At 34.8% G+C, this 18602-nt stretch overlaps 3 protein-coding genes and 2 long non-coding RNA genes across 11 annotated transcripts; 3 read left to right on the forward strand and 2 right to left on the reverse strand.

Annotated features, from left to right (window-relative positions):
- Positions 1 to 1629: 1629 nt before the first annotated feature.
- Positions 1630 to 2912, reverse strand: LOC149726398 (uncharacterized). The gene is made up of 2 exons (XR_016386277.1): positions 2788 to 2912; positions 1630 to 2195 (listed from the first exon to the last, which is right to left on the reverse strand). It is a non-coding gene; the product is annotated as an uncharacterized LOC149726398 (long non-coding RNA).
- LOC149726399 (uncharacterized) lies at positions 1979 to 7792 on the forward strand. Its single transcript, XM_089890637.1, has 9 exons — positions 1979 to 2091; positions 2429 to 2518; positions 2764 to 2884; positions 3474 to 3536; positions 3749 to 3948; positions 4523 to 4679; positions 6230 to 6399; positions 6724 to 6786; positions 7192 to 7792. The coding sequence occupies exons 1-9, from the start codon at positions 2023 to 2025 to the stop codon at positions 7381 to 7383; spliced, it is 1125 nt and encodes a 374-aa protein (XP_089746763.1). The 5' UTR covers positions 1979 to 2022; the 3' UTR covers positions 7384 to 7792.
- Positions 7793 to 9884: 2092 nt separating this feature from the next.
- LOC149726400 (uncharacterized) lies at positions 9885 to 13289 on the reverse strand. Of its 6 annotated transcripts, none has more exons than XR_016386275.1 (8): positions 11768 to 13289; positions 11677 to 11695; positions 11551 to 11586; positions 11449 to 11475; positions 11352 to 11370; positions 11014 to 11222; positions 10453 to 10579; positions 9885 to 10201 (listed from the first exon to the last, which is right to left on the reverse strand). XR_016386275.1 is itself a non-coding variant. In XM_089890642.1 (8 exons), the coding sequence occupies exons 1-8, from the start codon at positions 11874 to 11876 to the stop codon at positions 10162 to 10164; spliced, it is 624 nt and encodes a 207-aa protein (XP_089746768.1). In that variant the 5' UTR covers positions 11877 to 13285; the 3' UTR covers positions 9885 to 10161. The 6 variants fall into 6 exon arrangements, 5 of the variants coding, with proteins under 5 accessions (XP_089746768.1, XP_089746772.1, XP_089746769.1 ...); XM_089890642.1 differs by having other exon boundaries at positions 10453 to 10617; positions 11768 to 13285; XM_089890646.1 differs by lacking the exon at positions 10453 to 10579.
- Positions 10080 to 11760, forward strand: LOC149726401 (uncharacterized). The gene is made up of 3 exons (XR_016386276.1): positions 10080 to 10221; positions 10324 to 10650; positions 10903 to 11760. It is a non-coding gene; the product is annotated as an uncharacterized LOC149726401 (long non-coding RNA).
- A 682-nt stretch (positions 13290 to 13971) lies between the features above and the next one.
- Positions 13972 to 18600, forward strand: LOC149726402 (uncharacterized). Of its 2 annotated transcripts, none has more exons than XM_089890635.1 (2): positions 13972 to 17045; positions 17124 to 17382. In XM_089890635.1, exons 1-2 carry the CDS (start codon positions 15971 to 15973, stop codon positions 17228 to 17230), a joined length of 1182 nt encoding a protein of 393 aa, XP_089746761.1. In that variant the 5' UTR covers positions 13972 to 15970; the 3' UTR covers positions 17231 to 17382. The 2 variants fall into 2 exon arrangements, with proteins under 2 accessions (XP_089746761.1, XP_089746762.1); XM_089890636.1 differs by lacking the exon at positions 17124 to 17382 and adding an exon at positions 17958 to 18600 and having other exon boundaries at positions 13977 to 17045.
- The last annotated feature ends 2 nt before the right edge of the window (positions 18601 to 18602 follow it).

Genomic DNA, 18602 nt, shown 5'->3' on the forward strand with positions numbered 1-18602 from the left:
ATAGGACACAGTAAGGTTTAGTGCAGCAGGTTTACACCAGTACCGATGGTTGGCGAATCGAGATAACGCCGAATGAATGTGAATGTGAAAGGCGAATATCACGTTTTTTTCGTTGTAAAACTATCGAAGGTTATTAGATTGTGAGCGTGTCGAGGTGGCTGAAGTTGCTCGTCGTGGATGAAAACACGCGTGGGTGAATCCTACACCGCCCAAAAACGTATGCAACTAATATATGGTGGCGGGCAACAGTAATCCACTGACTTGCCCTAAGGCACATACTCGCACAATCATGCGGTGACAGCGACGAGCCTCGAACCCGTATTATTACCACGCCAACGGGCGCTTAAAGATTCCGTAGTGAAACCCGCCTTTCATCCAGTTGTTAGAGCGGTCTTATCGTAAAATCGATAATTTATAGAATTGTCATTTAAATGTACAGCGATGATTTTAAGTGATAGAACTGTATAATTGTCTTTTGAATGCACAGCAGATAGCAAATATACATACGTTGCCCTTAAATGTCGCATCCTTATTATTATTATTATACATTATGTTTGCTATGACTCCAGGTATGTTGTATTATACACTTACCATTCCATGTTCTTTTTAGACCCATATCGATAGGTGTTATGGAGAATTTTTATTTCTGTTTGTTGATTGTTTTGTGGTTTGCCGCAACATCAGCAACCAATTCATTAAATTTCTACCCAACAAGCAGTGCCAATATACAAGATTGTCCTCGTAGTTGTGCCATTCGTTTAATTAGGACCGCAAATGGGAGAGAGGTAACGCAGACTTTTCAATAAGCCAGCAATTACAAGATTGCTATCTCAGTGTTTTTAAACTAAATTGGACATTTTAAAATTTAGCAAATATAGTTTGTAGAAAAACAAGCAGTATTCTTTTAAAAGCTCAAACCAGAAAAATCTAAGAACTTGAATCCCTATTAATGAATTTTTTTTACAATAAAAATAACATTTGCAAGCTCTTTTCTTTCGCGGGAGTTTCCCAGCGGGTAAATGTCCCAAGCTGAAATATAAATTTCTGCATGTGGATAAACACTTGGTGATTTTTATTACCGACTGACACATTTTGGAACAGTTTTTAATATGTGATGTTTATAATAAAGGTTGATTCATATCACACCTGTATGAACACGAATGTACAGGAAGCTGGCCGCTTTTACCAGGAGGTTTGTATGTTTAATGTAAATTATTGGTAGTTACACAGCTGTATTTGCTTAACACTCTCTTTAAGGCTAATTAAGACATTTGTCTGATTTGTGTCTATAAAGAAAACAGGCAGTACTGATTAACAAACAGCTACAGCATAAATACAAACATCCCTACCAATTTAAAGTCTATTAAAGTAATACAACAATTTGTTTAATGGTATTTTGTTTTCACACATATTCAGGCAACTGTAACATCCAAGCTGGTGTTGTGGACTCTAATTCCAACAACGTTTGTACACCAATAAGTGTGAATATATCTCAAATTGAATTTCAGTTGGCTGAAGAAACCTCCTTTTCAGGTAATACACAAATTATGGCGGCCACTTCTGATATCTTCTACTGGTGTAATAATAAAATTTAAACACTGTACTAACTAGACCCGTGCGATACCAATGTTTTAAAATTAAAATTTATTATTTTTAAAAATTATTAATAGAAATACTGAATATTAACATTCGTCATAAAAACATATTTATAGAATCTTGCCACGATCCAGCTCAGAGTATGTTATAGCGCTACGTAATACATAAAAAATGCAACATTATTTTTTCAAGAAGTCGGAAATAGGTGTTAAATATAAAAAAGTATGGTGATAACTTGAATCATCTAAATATTTAAATATCATTTTTTTACGCATACATCTATGTTGGTCACTAACATGCATCTTCCATCAAAAAAATACTAATTTTATGTTTTAATTATAAATATAATAATATTTTTTATTAAATCTATTTATAGGTTCCTCCAACGATTTAGATTCGTTTGTTGAGGTGATCAAACCAGCTTCGATGGTTGGGTACGCCGTTGTATCGTGGCTACCGTGCCCAAGTGGGTTGAGGGGTGTCACTGGATTTCAGGTATGCCTTCTAATCTTTTTCATTTTCCAACATAAACTGTGGGGTAATTCTCAGGTCTCTTGGTATGCCACCCATAGGACTTTTTTTTATTGATATGCTGCAAACTGATTAGGAATGAATGTTACAAGCAGATGTTTGCAAACCTATTTAAACTAAAGTGAATTTCATTCAAGAAATCAATGATAACAAAAGAGAATAAAACTTCAATTACCCACTTTTGCTATCAAATGAAAAATTTATTTTTCAAGCACAAACTTGTAAAACCTGTGGTGTAATTCATGTCTAAAACTTATTTGCATGTTAAGTGCTGCAATAAGACTTGAAATCTATAACACAGGTTCTCATACAACGCATAGAAGGAACACAAGAGGATACAGAATGCCATAATGTCACACTCAGACGAACCTTACAAGAAGGGGATGCCCAGGTAGCGTATACAATAAAAGACTTTAAATGCAGTAGAAAACCAAAAGTGTTAGAATATATTCTAAACCACAGTTCTTAATAGTTTTAAAACTGAAGAATATGAAAGGCATTTTTGAAGTTTAAAATACATAAGTTAATTATGGGTTTCATTCTGCTTATTCATATTTGATTTCAGTTATGAGTTGCTGGCTTTGAGGGGTCATGTTTAGTGGTTCAGATTTTTACTTTATATTTAAATGTTTGCAGATTCGTCTAAGTGTGTTATCTTACCTTTTTTTAACACCAGCCAGTGAATACAGAGTTGAAATTCGTAGTTTGCCCATCACACCTAACAGCGGTTATGTTTCGAAAACATTCAATTCAAAAAGTAAGAGTGTAAACATTTTACATCATACTAAACAATATGATGTGTTATTGCATTTGCATATGAATCTTTGTAATACTGGTTGTAATATAATGATGTCAAAGCACGCCTAGATGATAAGTAACACTTGTCTTATTTTTACCAAAAACATATACAAAATTACCTTCAAACTTTCAAAAATTTCCATCTATGCAATTTCCATTAATGAAAATTGGTGTAACTTAGATTAACATATAGATATTTCCCTTGCTTTCATTTTACCATAGACAAAAAAATATTAGTACTGTTTTAAACACAATACTGGGGTTTTTCAATCAAAAGAATGGCTTAAAATAAAATTTTAACAATGTAAAAAGGTTAAACAAAAACCTGTTGTACATTTGACTGAGAGCAGAAATACCGCCATAATTTAGAAACATATTATGGTTAATGACTTTAAATATATATAGTTACAAAATAAATTTGGGTTTTCCATTGTTCAAAATTTAAACAAAACATGTCAAGATATTTTGTTTCTAAACTGTTTTTTTTTCGATATTTAATTATTAATAATTGCCTATTTTTTTGTAATTAGTTTCTTACAAAATTTTAGGTTGTTTAGAGTTGAATCGAAATTTTAAAGATGAGAATGGAATTCCCACCAACTGCGAATGCGGTAAGAGCTATATTTTAATTTTGTTAAACTATTTTTTGGGTGGCTTAGTTTTAAAGAGCCATTAGCCTGTTTCTACCCATTCTTTTACAGCCATTGATATAAACCATTGCATTTCTGAAACATATGTTTTCAACTTAATTCATATAAACATAGTGTCTGGTATTTAGACAAATACTGCAACATATTTTGTTACCGACTATCTTACAACACAGGCGAAACTTTGGATTCATTACCACCCCCTACAGTGACTGTTGAAGGCTACAGTGTTACAATGTCAATCCCAGTGGTACCAAGGTGCTACTTTCCAGGAGGGTACTTTTTCTATGAGGATCGACTTGCATTCTGGCAAGAAGGGAATCTTGGTTGTGGTGTTCCTAGGGTATTCTTGAGCGGCAAAAGCGTCATAAGTGATGTAAGCAGAGATTTTGTATTAATATATGGAAGATAATATTGTTGAACTGTTCACATATTGTTGAACGTATTATTGAATTGTTTACATGTTGTTGAACGTATTATTGAATTGTTCACATATTGTTGAACGTATTATTGAATTGTTCACATGTTGTTGAACGTATTGTTTAATTGTTCATACCAAGTCAGTAACTGCTACTAATTATTTCACTATGTCTGGTGTTACAAAACAAACACATTTTAAAACTGTAGCCTTCCACTGTCACTGTATGTTGTGGTAATGAATCCAAGGTACTGCCTGTGTTTTTTTAGTTGGTAACAAAATTATGTTGCAGTATGTTTCCAAATACCAGACCATATGTTTATATGAATTTAGTTGAAAACATATGTTTCAGAAATGCAATGGTTTATATCAATGGCTGTGAAAGAATGGGTGTTATATAGATGATGTATTTTAGTATGCCTGGTGTTAATGTTACATGTAACATTCATAGCCAACTTGTATGTTACATAAAAATCTGGTTTAACTGTACACTGAATCCAAGGTAATATACTAACGGTTATCTTTTAATCAGATATTCGCGTATAACAATACTCGATCGTACAGTGGAACAAGTTATACGTTTAGTCCCGTCTACAACTCTATTGGTGGTCGATCGTACACTGGTTATTCCAGAAGCAATTTCTTTGGCGCGCCCATATACTCAAGATACATCAACTTTACCATCACAGGTGATCATATCCTATGTTTAGTACAATCATAAAATCCACGCCATAAATTTCAACATTGAACAGTAGCTCCTAAAGAGCCCACAGGTTGTTTTTAGACTGCTAGGATTAGACCTCTGGCTTTGTGGTTTACTGCAAATTGGTGAATAATATTAACAACACAGGCAAATATGTTAAAATAAATCTAGATTATTTCTTGGTGGAACATGGGTTGTGTTGTGTCTACTGAAACATTGATCTAATGTTGACCTTTTTCATAACCTCATATTAAATGCACATTGTACATTTGTGTATTTAATAGAAACAGTTCACCTTTAAATAATTGTTTGTTATCTGCATTATGCATATTTATTATTCTATTATTAGCCTTTTACATATTTAAATACCAGTGTGCAATAACAGTTACATCAGATATTTAAAATACATTATTATTCTTTTGTTTTGATATTTAAGGGCTTTTGTTTTAATTTTTGGGGGCTTCATATTAGAAAATTTTAAAGAAATCTCAAAAATTACTTATGAACGCATAAATGAAAAACAGATTCATAAATTTCTAATTTCCTTGCTACCAAAGTTTTGTAACAATAAAATCACGAAGTTGCTAATCCAGGTAAGGATAAATCACAACAAACGACTTGACGTTTCCCATTTTAAAATAAACCTTTTATTTTATAAAATTTTTTTGTTGCTCTTATTTTCCGTACAATATCGAAGGTAGCCTCTTGCCTTTAACTCATCAATACAGAATGATTGCTGTTGGCTTAAAATATTTAAGTGTAAAAAAATACACACTAGCTACATAATTTTGATGACTACATTTGGATATGTTGCTTTAGAATTTACCAGATTATAATTAGGATGTTGATATCAAATAAAATCTATTCAATATTTGCCACATACTGAATATGTAATGTGATGTAATAAAAATATTTTTGTTTCTTAAACAAAAATTAGCACATTTTTTTCAAAGGTAAATATATATATATATATATATATACATATATACTGACCATTTTACCTTTTTTCCGGCGTCGTGGTATAGAATAAAATCTATTCAATATTTGCCACATACTGAATATGTAATGTGATGTAATAAAAATATTTTTGTTTCTTAAACAAAAATTAGCACATTTTTTTCAAAGGTAAATATATATATATATATATATACATATATACTGACCATTTTACCTTTTTTCCGGCGTCGTGGTATAGTGGTTAGCGCGCCTGCCTCTAACCAATAGGTAATGGGTTCAAGGCTCGACGCTGCTACCATTGTGGGCGTATGTGTCCTTGGGCAAGACACTTAACGGCAATTGCTCCAACTCAGTGGTCACTAATGGGTTGTCCAAATTATCAGCCATATATAAAAAAATAAAAAAATCCAAAAAATAATCACTCACAAAGTAACATACATGGTAACTCGTAAGCTGGCACGAGGTGCTAAACCCGTGTAATAACCACTGTCGTTTTCCGGCCACGCGAGGATAAAGTAAGTTACATTCATTCATACCTTATTATTCAGCAATCAAATTCTATTTTTTTGCGCATTACAGCATGGGAGCCACCCCGACCAATTATACATACTTTAACCAATGGTATGGTTGACATAACGTTTGAACCAGCCAACTCTTCCTATCATATCAACCAGTATATGGTACGTTTGAATAAACATCAGCTGGAGAATACAACTATACTTGAAGATAGGAATATCTCAGCTAGATACGTGAGTTGTTACTTGGTTCTTTACTGTAAACGAGTGTAAACCATGCAGTTGAGGTCATACGGTTACGAACTCGTTAAAGAGTTTAAGAAAACACATTGCGTAGCTAACACACACCTATATGTAAAAGTGGAAGTATCTTTGTGTGACTTAATGATACCAATATGACAGTTAATATGGTTTTAACTTTATTTTCAATATTAAAACTAAACAAGAAAAACAGAAAGAAATATTACCAAAACATACAAAACACCAATGGTTTCATATCAGCATAGCTTTCCATAGTTTCATCAGCCCTGATATAACTAACCATAACTGTATCTACAGATAGAAGATGGTTTTCTTACAGTTAGATACGCTGACCTAGAACCAGGTGTTTATAGTGCTCAGGTGAGTTGTTACATCCACAATGTTGATAATATTTATGTAGTGCAACAATGTCAGTATATTATCTTTTTGCGGATTTTAAGTTTTTTTATGGTGATGTGATTTAAATATTTGAATATAATTCCTCCTTGTTAAGATATCAATGTTCATGTCTGGAGTCGTGGCAACGTGGTTAGCGCTCCTGCCTCTAACCCAGAGGTAATGGGTTCAGGGGTGGCTGTTACCATTGTGAGCGTATGTGTCCTTGGGCAATACACTTCACGGCAATTGCTCCAACCCAGTGGTCACTATAATGGGTTGTCCAAAATATCATTCATACATTAAAAAAACAATCACCCACAAAGTAGCAAGCTGAACAGAGTAGTTCCAGATATGAATAAAGCAAGTTACCTTTATTCATTCATTCAGGTACGCGAAATTCGACAAGATGTACAATTCGTAAAGTATCTACATTTTTCTCCAAACTACGTGTTATTTGCTGACGCTGAGTACGGACCATTGGAAACTTTTACCGTTTCCTCTGTGCCCTCAACACAGAGTTATTTCAACAGGGATCTTTTTAACTCTTTTTACGGTAAACTCATCATATTTAGAGGGTGAATGAGCTACCAATCAAAATCCACATCAGTTGACGGAAAAGAAAAATTGTACCAATTGTAGTACTTTACCAGACATTGAACAACTCGACACTTACCCAAACATTGATAGAGCATACAAAAAAGTTTAAGAACCACTGAAAAAGTTTAAGAACCAGCTCAAACATCAAGCCATTTTGACAGATTAGACGTCAATTGAATGAATTTAACTTACGTTTCCATGTGGCAGGGCAGCGACAGTCGTTATAAGACGGATGTCCTGTTCCCACTTTGTGCCTGCTTACTAATTACCAAATGTGTCTAACCTAAACTTTGTTATTACGTACCCAGATATAAACCTTATACAGAAACAGAGCAATATATATTATATGTCGTGAAAAACATTAACCAATAAACAAATCGTTGGGAATGTCTATACTTTGTTAAAAACAGCAGTGCTAAATATAGATAAACACTATTTTAATAGCGTTAGGAAGGATTTAGCTGTAATTTACTTTAACGTACGCTTTGTTGGGCCTTAAGAATACTGTTTCATAATACCGTTACATTAGTTTGCTTTAGCATCAAAATAAAAACCGTGAATAAGTTAGTCCTTACCAAAAGATTTTCCCTTACCAAAAGGCTTCGATTAAAAGAACACTACTTTTGTTCTAAGCAGTTTAGTGTGGCTTGTCCATAATGTTTCATAAAAAAAGAAGACAAATTTATATTTGTCTACGCACCCGTGGCCATACCCTATACCCTGAGACTTCGCTAACACAAAAAGAGTAAAGTATGGAAGAATAAGTTCTAATACAAAGTTGTTATACCTTATGCTTAAGACCCCGTACATAAGGTTCTTATTTTCTTGCGAAATGCATTGGCTGTGTAGTTGCCGAGTGTTACTTCATGCTTTCCATTCGCGTGTATATTTAATATCAGTAGCACCTGGTATATTCTGTTCTATTTTTGAGGGTGAGGTAACTGTCAAGGACCTGGGATTTTGGTCCGGTTTGACCCATTACCCCAACACCCGGGAAGCCCATTTAAGTCCTTCATGCGACCTGTGCCGCTACTTCTTGGACTCCATGACAACACAATCCTTTGTCCAACCAATTCCATCCGCCACACACAATCCAACCAACTTCATAAACTAAGTCTCATGACAGATCTTTGATTAAGTCTATTTTTCCCACCATTTTAACCTCGTGTGTGATCACGAGTTACCACACTTTCAACTTTGTGTACGATTTTTTGTTTTGATGGCTTATAACTTGGACAACTCATTAGCAAGCGCTGGGTCGAAGCACTGTCCGTTAAGGGTGTTGCCAAAGGTTCCCACTTTAACCCTACCGGCGAGCCGGGATCATAGAAACATTAAATATTCAATTCTGCAAGTCATCATTAATTCTGACAAAATTCTTAACTCGAAATTCTTAGCGGTCTGCGACAAGGTGTGGTATGATTTCTGGTTAAGAATTTTCTTGTGTAACAGGGTGTGTCGTGCTAAATGTTAATGTATTGTTATTGGGAAAAGTTAACAGTTTTCACGTGTGACAGGGTGTGTTATTCTAAATGTTGAGAATTTTCTCGTGTGGCAGGGTGTGTCGTGCTAAATGTTAATGTTTTGTTATTGGGAAAAGTTAACAGTTTTCTCGTGTGACAGGGTGTGTCATTCTAAATGTTGAGAATTTTCTCGTGTGGCAGGGTGTGTCGTGCTAAATGTTAATGTTTTGTTATTGGGAAAAGTTAACAGTTTTCACGTGTGACAGGGTGTGTTATTCTAAATGTTGAGAATTTTCTCGTGTGGCAGGGTGTGTGGTGCTAAATGTTGAGAATTTTCTCGTGTGGCAGGGTGTGTCGTGCTAAATGTTAATGTATTGTTATTGGGAAAAGTTAACAGTTTTCACGTGTGACAGGGTGTGTTATTCTAAATGTTGAGAATTTTCTCGTGTGACAGGGTGTGTTATTCTAAATGTTGAGAATTTTCTCGTGTGGCAGGGTGTGTTATTCTAAATGTTGAGAATTTTCTCGTGTGGCAGGGTGTGTCGTGCTAAATGTTAATGTTTTGTTATTGGGAAAAGTTAAGAGTTTTCTCGTGTGACAGGGTGTGTCATTCTAAATGTTGAGAATTTTCTCGTGTGGCAGGGTGTGTCGTGCTAAATGTTAATGTTTTGTTTTTGGGGAAAGTTAAGAGTTTTCTCGTGTGACAGGGTGTGTTATTCTAAATGTTGAGAATTTTCTCGTGTGGCAGGGTGTGTCGTGCTAAATGTTAATGTTTTGTTATTGGGAAAAGTTAAAAGTTTTCTCGTGTGACAGGGTGTGTTATTCTAAATGTTGAGAATTTTCTCGTGTGGCAGGGTGTGTCGTGCTAAATGTTAAGATTTTATTATTGGGAAAAGTTAAGAATTTTCTCCGTATTTCAAAAGTGACAGAATGAGAATGTTTATGCATTACTCTCTATAACTAATTCAGATTTCTACGTTTTTCAGTTAAGAAAAAATTACATAGTAATATTAAAATTGATTTTACTGAAAGAAGGAACTGATTTTACTTTGAAGATAAGAATTCAACTAAATACTCAGTTGCTCAAAATGTAAGTTCCGATATTTTTTAGGTTTCCTTTAAAATTAATGTGAAATTTAGTTTCACAATGTCACTTCTTATTTAGGAAAGATGCAGGAGATGCTTCTTCATCTGTTTTAACTGTAAAGGATCATACTTTGGTGAAAAAAACTTCACACAACGACAAATCTGGTCAAATCTTGAAGTTTAAGACTTTCCAGGAAGCTACTGTTGCCATTCAAGATTTTGAAACAGAAACCCTCACCAAGTTTGTTTTCCTGAAAAAAAGAAAAAAATGGTAGGCAATGTTTGTAAACTGATAAATTATATATAACATATATTTTATATTTATATATATGTTGTTACGTATACATCTCAAACTTAATGTTCGTATTTTTAGATTTCGATTTCGATTCAAAACAAACATTGTTGTTTATATACCAGACAGCATGGCAAAAAAGACTTTTGCTACGTTATGGCCAAGATATTTGTCTTCTGGATGCAACTTATAAGACATCAAAGTACGCACTGCCATTGTTCTTCTTGTGCATAAAGACCAATGTCAATTATCAAGTTGTTGCATGTTTTGTGACACAAAATGAGCGTCAATCTGACATCACAGAGGCCCTTGAAATGATAAAGATCTGGACACCTGGCTGGAATCCAAAATTTTTCATGACAGACAAATGTGAAGCTGAAATAAATGCAGTGGAAGATACTTTCCAAGGTATACTAGTGTAGTACTGAATTTTAAAATTTTTAAACCTTATTTACTTACAGTTAAAATAATATCCTATATACCCAGAACTGGGATACTAGTTTATATTTATAAACCATTGTATGAAATTTATGTCTTGGAAAAAGTTGTTTAATACTTTGACTTAGTTTTCATCCTAGAAAATATCTAATAAACTAATGTTAATCAATGTTTGTTTTTTGAACTGAATAAGGTTATAATGCTGAATAAATTTTACACCAGATTGCAAAGTTCTTCTATGTGACCTCCATCGAGAACAGGCGTGGGAAAGATGGGTCAAAAAAACAGATAATGGTGTTGGAGACAGAAAAAAGGCAGTTTTATCTGGCTTACGTGCAGTAGCGAAAGCAGAAAGCGGCGGGCAGCAGAGGCTCTGGGGCAGCGGGTGGCACAGGCCCTGGAGCGACGGGTAGCAGAGGCCCTGGAGCGGCTGGCAGCAGAGGCTCTGGGGCAGCGGGTGGCAGAGGCCCTGGAGCGGCGGGCAGCATAGGCCCTGGAGCAGAGCCTACGCCTGCTGCTCGTTTTGGAGGTCCTTTATTCCACTGCAGTACAAAAACGAGATATAAGTATTTACATGAATTGAGGTACTTGACCATAAAAAAAAATTGTTATAAAATATACATCAAATTAAGGTTTAACAATTTCTTTCCATGTCTGCAAAAATAACTTACTATATGTTTGGGAATCCATCTGAAAGAAAAATACACAATTACATTTAGTACAACAATTGCAATTTAGTTAAACACTGTAGATATAAATTATACTTACTTTTTTCCTTCCGGAATAACTCCTTTACTATAAAAGTTAAGACAGTTTAAATGTTTAACTTTAAATATTATAAGTTATAACAAAAACATCATTATCACTTACCGTTGCAAAAACTCAAATCGGCTTTTGCCGATATATCTGAAAAAATTAAATTATATATATATATATATATAAAACTATTGCCACTAACATACAAACAAAAAAGAATTGTTTAAAACTTATACTTACTTTCTTGTTCTTTTGTGTTCTACAAAAAATAAAAATGATTAACAACAGTCCGCAATTACAAAGTAACACAATTTGGAAACCAAAGACTTACGGTTTGGGATTGCTGGTGTTGGAGTAGGGTTTGTTGGGGTTGGGCTGGGGTTGTTTGAACTGCTAAAAAATGCTATGTTACTAAATCGAAAATCAAATCTATTTTCCATCTAAAATGCAGTCAATTTCTATATCAAAAAGTTGGAACGAAATCTTAACATTTAACACGACACAACCTTTCACACAAGAAAATTCTTAACTTTTCCCAATAACAAAATCTTAACATTTAGCACGACACACCCTGTCACACGAAGAAATTCTCAACATTTAGAATAACACACCCTGTCACACCTCACACGTGAAAACTCTTACATTTTCCAAAAAAAAAATCTTAACATTTAGCACGACACACCCTGCCACACGAGAAAATTCTCAACATTTAGAATAACACACCCTGTCACACGAGAAAACTCTTAACTTTTCCCAATAACAATACATTAACATTTAGCACGACACACCCTGCCACACGAGAAAATTCTCAACATTTAGAATAACACACCCTGTCACACGTGAAAACTGTTAACTTTTCCCAATAACAAAACATTAACATTTAGCACGACACACCCTGTTACACAAGAAAATTCTTAACCAGAAATCATACCACACCTTGTCGCAGACCGCTAAGAATTTCGAGTTGAGAATTTTGTCAGAATTAATGATGACTTGCAGATTTGAATATTTAATGTTTCTATGATCCCGGCTCGCCGGTAGGGTTAAAGTGGGAACCTTCTCAACATTTAGAATGACACACCCTGTCACACGAGAAAACTCTTAACTTTTCCCAATAACAAAACATTAACATTTAGCACGACACACCCTGCCACACGAGAAAATTCTCAACATTTAGAATAACACACCCTGCCACACGAGAAAATTCTCAACATTTAGAATAACACACCCTGTCACACGAGAAAATTCTCAACATTTAGAATAACACACCCTGTCACACGTGAAAACTGTTAACTTTTCCCAATAACAATACATTAACATTTAGCACGACACACCCTGCCACACGAGAAAATTCTCAACATTTAGCACCACACACCCTGCCACACGAGAAAATTCTCAACATTTAGAATAACACACCCTGTCACACGTGAAAACTGTTAACTTTTCCCAATAACAAAACATTAACATTTAGCACGACACACCCTGCCACACGAGAAAATTCTCAACATTTAGAATGACACACCCTGTCACACGAGAAAACTGTTAACTTTTCCCAATAACAAAACATTAACATTTAGCACGACACACCCTGCCACACGAGAAAATTCTCAACATTTAGAATAACACACCCTGTCACACGTGAAAACTGTTAACTTTTCCCAATAACAATACATTAACATTTAGCACGACACACCCTGTTACACAAGAAAATTCTTAACCAGAAATCTTACCACACCTTGTCGCAGACCGCTAAGAATTTCGAGTTAAGAATTTTGTCAGAATTAATGATGACTTGCAGAATTGAATATTTAATGTTTCTATGATCCCGGCTCGCCGGTAGGGTTAAAGTGGGAACCGTTGCCAAAGGACACATTCGCCATCGAGAATCAAACCGGGGACACTTCGGTTGCGATGCAGGCGCCTAATCCACTGAGCCACGGTGCCGGACCAACTTGTTTTTATTTTATGAAAATGCCTAGGCCTATATAGACCCTTTCAATATTACGTAAGAATAATATCGCACTTTTAAGAACTGCAAGTATAAGTTTGCCATCTCTTAATTTTATCATAGCCGATTCCGATTATAAGAACTCCTCTCTCTTAGGATGGTGTTTCGATAATAAACAGGATACTTCTTAGCAACTTTTCTCTTTTTGTCTGGATGACATTGGTGGTCAAAAACTGTACAGTCTAAAAACACAGTCAAAAAAGTTTTATTTAGAAGAATGAGTGATATAACAGTCATTTCTTGTTGTACTAAAATCAGCTGCTCACGCTCAATTTTACACTTCCACGAATTATAAGATGTCATTGCGTGTCTTGCAATATAAAAACAATAATTCTACAATAAAATACTACTTTGTTGAGGATTTCCAATAAACACGTGCAATATTCAGCTGAATTTATATTATTACCACGTGTGATACGATACCGATTGAGAAGGATTGAATTCTACTGGATCGGCCAATCGTACGAAGCACTTCTCGCGTGTGCTCGGACGCAGTGTGCATAGTGCATTAGCATACGTAACGGCCCGTCGGCATCGGATGGTGCGGCCTTGTACTTTAAGAGGTGTTAATTTTTCGCCGTTGCCATCCTGTTGTATCATATTTTTTTATTTATTTATTTTTTCGAGTAAAGTAATGAAAAACAGATTCATTAAAACGGAGAAAATAAAAAAATGAATAGCAAAAAAAAGTTGTTAAAACAAGCCACGGGTAAAAACGACTTTAAAAAGAGTAAAATAAAAACGCTAAACCCACTATTTATGCCTTAGGGTAAGGTTTGCAAGCGAAAATAATGTTTCACATGTAGACTAAATAAATGCACGTGTCTACGTGTAAATTGCTATTATGTTGCAATAATCGACGTGTTAATTGCTATTATGTCGTAATGAATCCACGCGTGAATCCTTACTATTTCGTAACGAACATGCTGCTTGGCTAAGGAAAGTATGGTATATAAATATAAAGCAGTGACCGACTCGATTTAGGTAGTTTATTTCTGCCTATTTAACAGGCAAATTACATTTATTTTACACGCAACTGTCAGGGGGGCAATTCATGACATGTGTGCGTCTTGGAAAAAGAACACCTATTAATATAGTTAAATTTTATCCTGGTTCGCGTGTTTTTAGTTTAATTCGAATTGCTTTCGGGAGAAAAGCAGCTTCGGAAGTAGATGTTAGTTGACATTTGAAACGTAGAAATTGATTAGTAAATATTACATTCTCACACAATAATAGAATTGTCACCGTAACAATCGGCGTTTTGCGATTATCAATGGGATGTAACGATTGTCTGACGTAACACGCAGTCGGTATAGGTAACCGCGCAGGGTACAAAAATAGCTAGTTTATGCGTTAAGAGAATGAAGGCGTTGCGTAGCTACTATAAATTAATTATTTAATAAAGTTAAATATATTTATTTCAGAAGATTTTAGGAATAATTTGCTTTTATAATTGGAAAATCCAGGGGTTGCCCCTGCAAAAATCTCAGGGTAGGCCAGCATACCCTGCACCATATAAATCGACGCCGGTGTTTGTAGACTTCATTCTCCATTTTTTGGACTACACAGAAAAACTTTTACGAATTACAGAATACATTCATCCGGTCGGTTTATTTGGCGCGAAAATAAAGTTATGATTGTTAATTTGTTACGTCGGACTTTGTTGCGCAAGAAAATGGATTAACGCGTCAACAAAACGTACAAATACCCTCCGTACAAACCATTTTTTCCGTGTTATTAAAAAGCGAACAAATAAAATATTGGTGAAATTACCCGGACAGAGTAATTGCGATAACCTGCCAGCTCCGCATACCACGAAATAATAATAATGGATCGGATAAGTCAATAATGGATCGGATAATTGAATCCGGATTCGACCCAGTGCATTTCTAGTTGTGAATGATAAATTGCTCATGCATTTAATATAGTTCCATAAAAAGAAACAATTGTTTATTTTTTAATTTGTTGGCATCATTTTTGCAACCTATCTTTGAAAATTAGTAAAGAAAATAACAAATTTGCAACTTCAGTTTAGCCGCTACTGTAATTGCTACTGTAATTAAATAACACACAGTCCATTTTACTGTAATATTGATACTTATATTGTCATAGTATCACAATTATTTGGTGTTCTTTTTTCATAGTATCACAATTATTTGGTGTTCTTTTTTCATAGTATCACAATTATTTGGTGTTCTTTTTTTAAGTACGAGGGTACCTACTGCCAAACCAATGTATTGAATTACAATAAAATGTTTCTTAATATACAGAAAAAGAAGAATTTGTCCTATTCCGGACTGTGGGGCACTTTTTACGAATGTTACTCATCATTATAATCGACATCCGAATGTGGACAAGACCATTTTTTATTTTGATAATAAGGCCAAAGAATTGGGGATTGGAAAATATAAGCAGTACAAAGGGTTTAAATGCTGTTTCTGTGGAGCAATTAGAAAATGCTTTGTGTCTCATTGCGAGAACAAGCACCCGGAAATAGATGTAAAAACTCCCCAATTTGAAGAAATTATGAAGAAGAGCAAGATGAAACCTTCATCATTAAAACCAATTCTCAACAGTTATGAACAAATGCTCACCATAATGGGAGTTGGTAAACGAAATGCAGTGGATCCAAAACTGGCTGCATCATACAGGAAACAAGTAGAATCAATGATACCAAGCATGGCAGTTCTGTTAACATCGGATATAGTGTTTCAAAACATTCAGGAAAAAACAAAGACTTTCACGGCAACAACAAAGTACACGTACTATGCAACGCTGCTAAATTTTATAGAATTTATGGCGAATGAGCATAAGGGAATTTGCACTGAAGGCGTTGAAAGGCTTAGTTACCATGTGAAAAGATGGTTATACAGACAAAGAAGTGCAAAAGAGAAACAAGAACGATTTGTTAAAGAAAAAAGTAGACGCAAGCTGAAAGAGCTGGACAACCCATATTCTGCGATTTTGCAATATGAAAAAGAAAGTCGAGATGAAATTTTATCATTAAAGGAAAAAAGACCGGGGAGCCTAAAAAAACCTGCTATTGAGCGCCTGTATGGGGACATATTTTGTTGTGTCATTTTCCGATTAGGCTGCCGTTCCCGAATTTTTACTGGTATGACGCTGGCTGAGTTGGAGAGTCCAACACCTACTGATGCTGGTAATGTGGCTATCAACATAGAAAAACAGAAAGAAAAAAATCAGCATGGAACGATAGTGGTGTCTGGGGCAGAATATAAAGACCTGCAAATAGCTTCGTCTCATGCATGGGCTTGGATTAAAAAAGAGCCATTAAACACCGGCACCGCACCAGCATTTCCTTCCCTTCAAAGCATGGAGAACGATGCTACACGATTAAGCTCCACCATTTTTAATCGGATTTTTCAACAGACTTCCCTTACGGTATTTCCAAAAGCCGTCTCTGCCACTGATGTCCGAAAAATCATAACAACAAAAATGAAAAATCAATCGATTGAAGTGCAACGTGCTCTCGCAAGAGCTGAGGGCCATTCATTAGAAATGGCTGACAAAGTTTATAACTTTTCCGATGCCATTGATCTTGTGGAACAGGCTCGATTTGCCATGAGAAATGTTGCTTCAGGTACTCATTATTCTTTTTACAGTTAGGTCCATTAATCTTTAGTCTAATACTGTTTAAGTTTCAATGTTACCAAGGCAGGCAAATCATCTGCAACATCCAATATTGTCAAGGTCAGCCATTCTGTTGCGGCAACATCAGATTCTGTTGCGGCAACATCAGATTCTGTTGCGGCAACATCAATGTAGTCCTACTCTCTACTGCCATCTGGTCACCAATGTTCTTTATTCATAAAAAAAATGTGGCCAAACGTTAAGTGCAATGTAGTACTCTACTGCCACCTGCCGGTCACCAAAGCATAAATTAAAACACTCCCAAAAACGTTTCAGAAAAAAAGACCATAACCTATCAAAAAACGTTAACACAAAAAACGTTTCGAAAAAAAAAAACGTTTCTGACCGTAACATAGGTGCTAGTTTTTAATGCTCGCTAAATCATAATAAAGCCAATGAAATTTTGTAGTTTGCGAGTGTGAACGATTAAACTAGTTTCATAGATTCATATAAACAAATTGAATATTTCGCACTGTTTGATTAGGCTCCTTAAAATAGTTTTAGTTTAGTGAAAAAAACTGAAATATAAACATGAGGAAAATAGGCAGGGGTCAATATGACTTTAATTTAGGATAAAAAACAACAAAAAATATCGGTTTAACGTTATAAATATAAAGTTTACATTGCAAAGAAACTAGCATAGTCGGTTAATTTCGGTGGGTTACCTACAACATGCGGAATCCTGTTGATATAAAAATATTTCAACTTGGTGTTCCATCTCCCCCCATATTGTAGTTTGTAGGTTTTTATTGCCAAACTTTGAAAGGTTTGCTTTGAGATCAATAATTTATATATCAGCGGTTTTTCAAACATAATATACTGATATAATAACAAGATTTTTTTAATAACCTATTACCTCTAGGTAAGGGGCAGGCGCGCTAACCAACTGTGCTACAGCGTCAGAAGAAGATAGTTTGTGAGAAGTGGCTTGTGCGAAAAACAGTCTTGCAATACCCAATTTATGGCAAAAATGTGAACTTTACTAATAGTTATTATCAATTTTCTGTTATTGCAAGTTTATATGCATTTGCAGGAGACAAGATTTTTTCATTGAAGTTAGAACAATACCCATTATCGTTAAAACAATAACAATTGTTATAGGCTACATTATTTTATAGAGTGATTTAGATTTTAGTTAATTTTGGACCGCGTTTAATCGGGCAGGAAAGTAATAGTTAATTACTTACTAATCAGGGGATTTTATGCACCCTGGTTTTTAAAACTAAGCTTAGTTGAAAAATATTTTACAGTGCAATCAATTAAGGTTCAAGATACAATTTGAATTTAGCGCTTTTGATCAAACAGTGAAAGAATATGTTACAGTTAAGCTGTAATAATAGATCTTCTATTCCATAAGGACTTCGGTGAGACACACCGGAGACTTAGGATGTACAGGTATCACCCATTACCCTAACACTCATGGTGTTTCCACCTAGCCTGTTGCTTTAAAAGATGTTGAGAAACAATATCTGTTTCGTTAATTTGAATCTCATATATAATTATACCG

The sequence above is a fragment of the Ciona robusta genome, chromosome 12, assembly GCF_009617815.1.
Source record: "Ciona robusta chromosome 12, ASM961781v2".
NCBI lineage: Eukaryota > Metazoa > Chordata > Ascidiacea > Phlebobranchia > Cionidae > Ciona > Ciona robusta.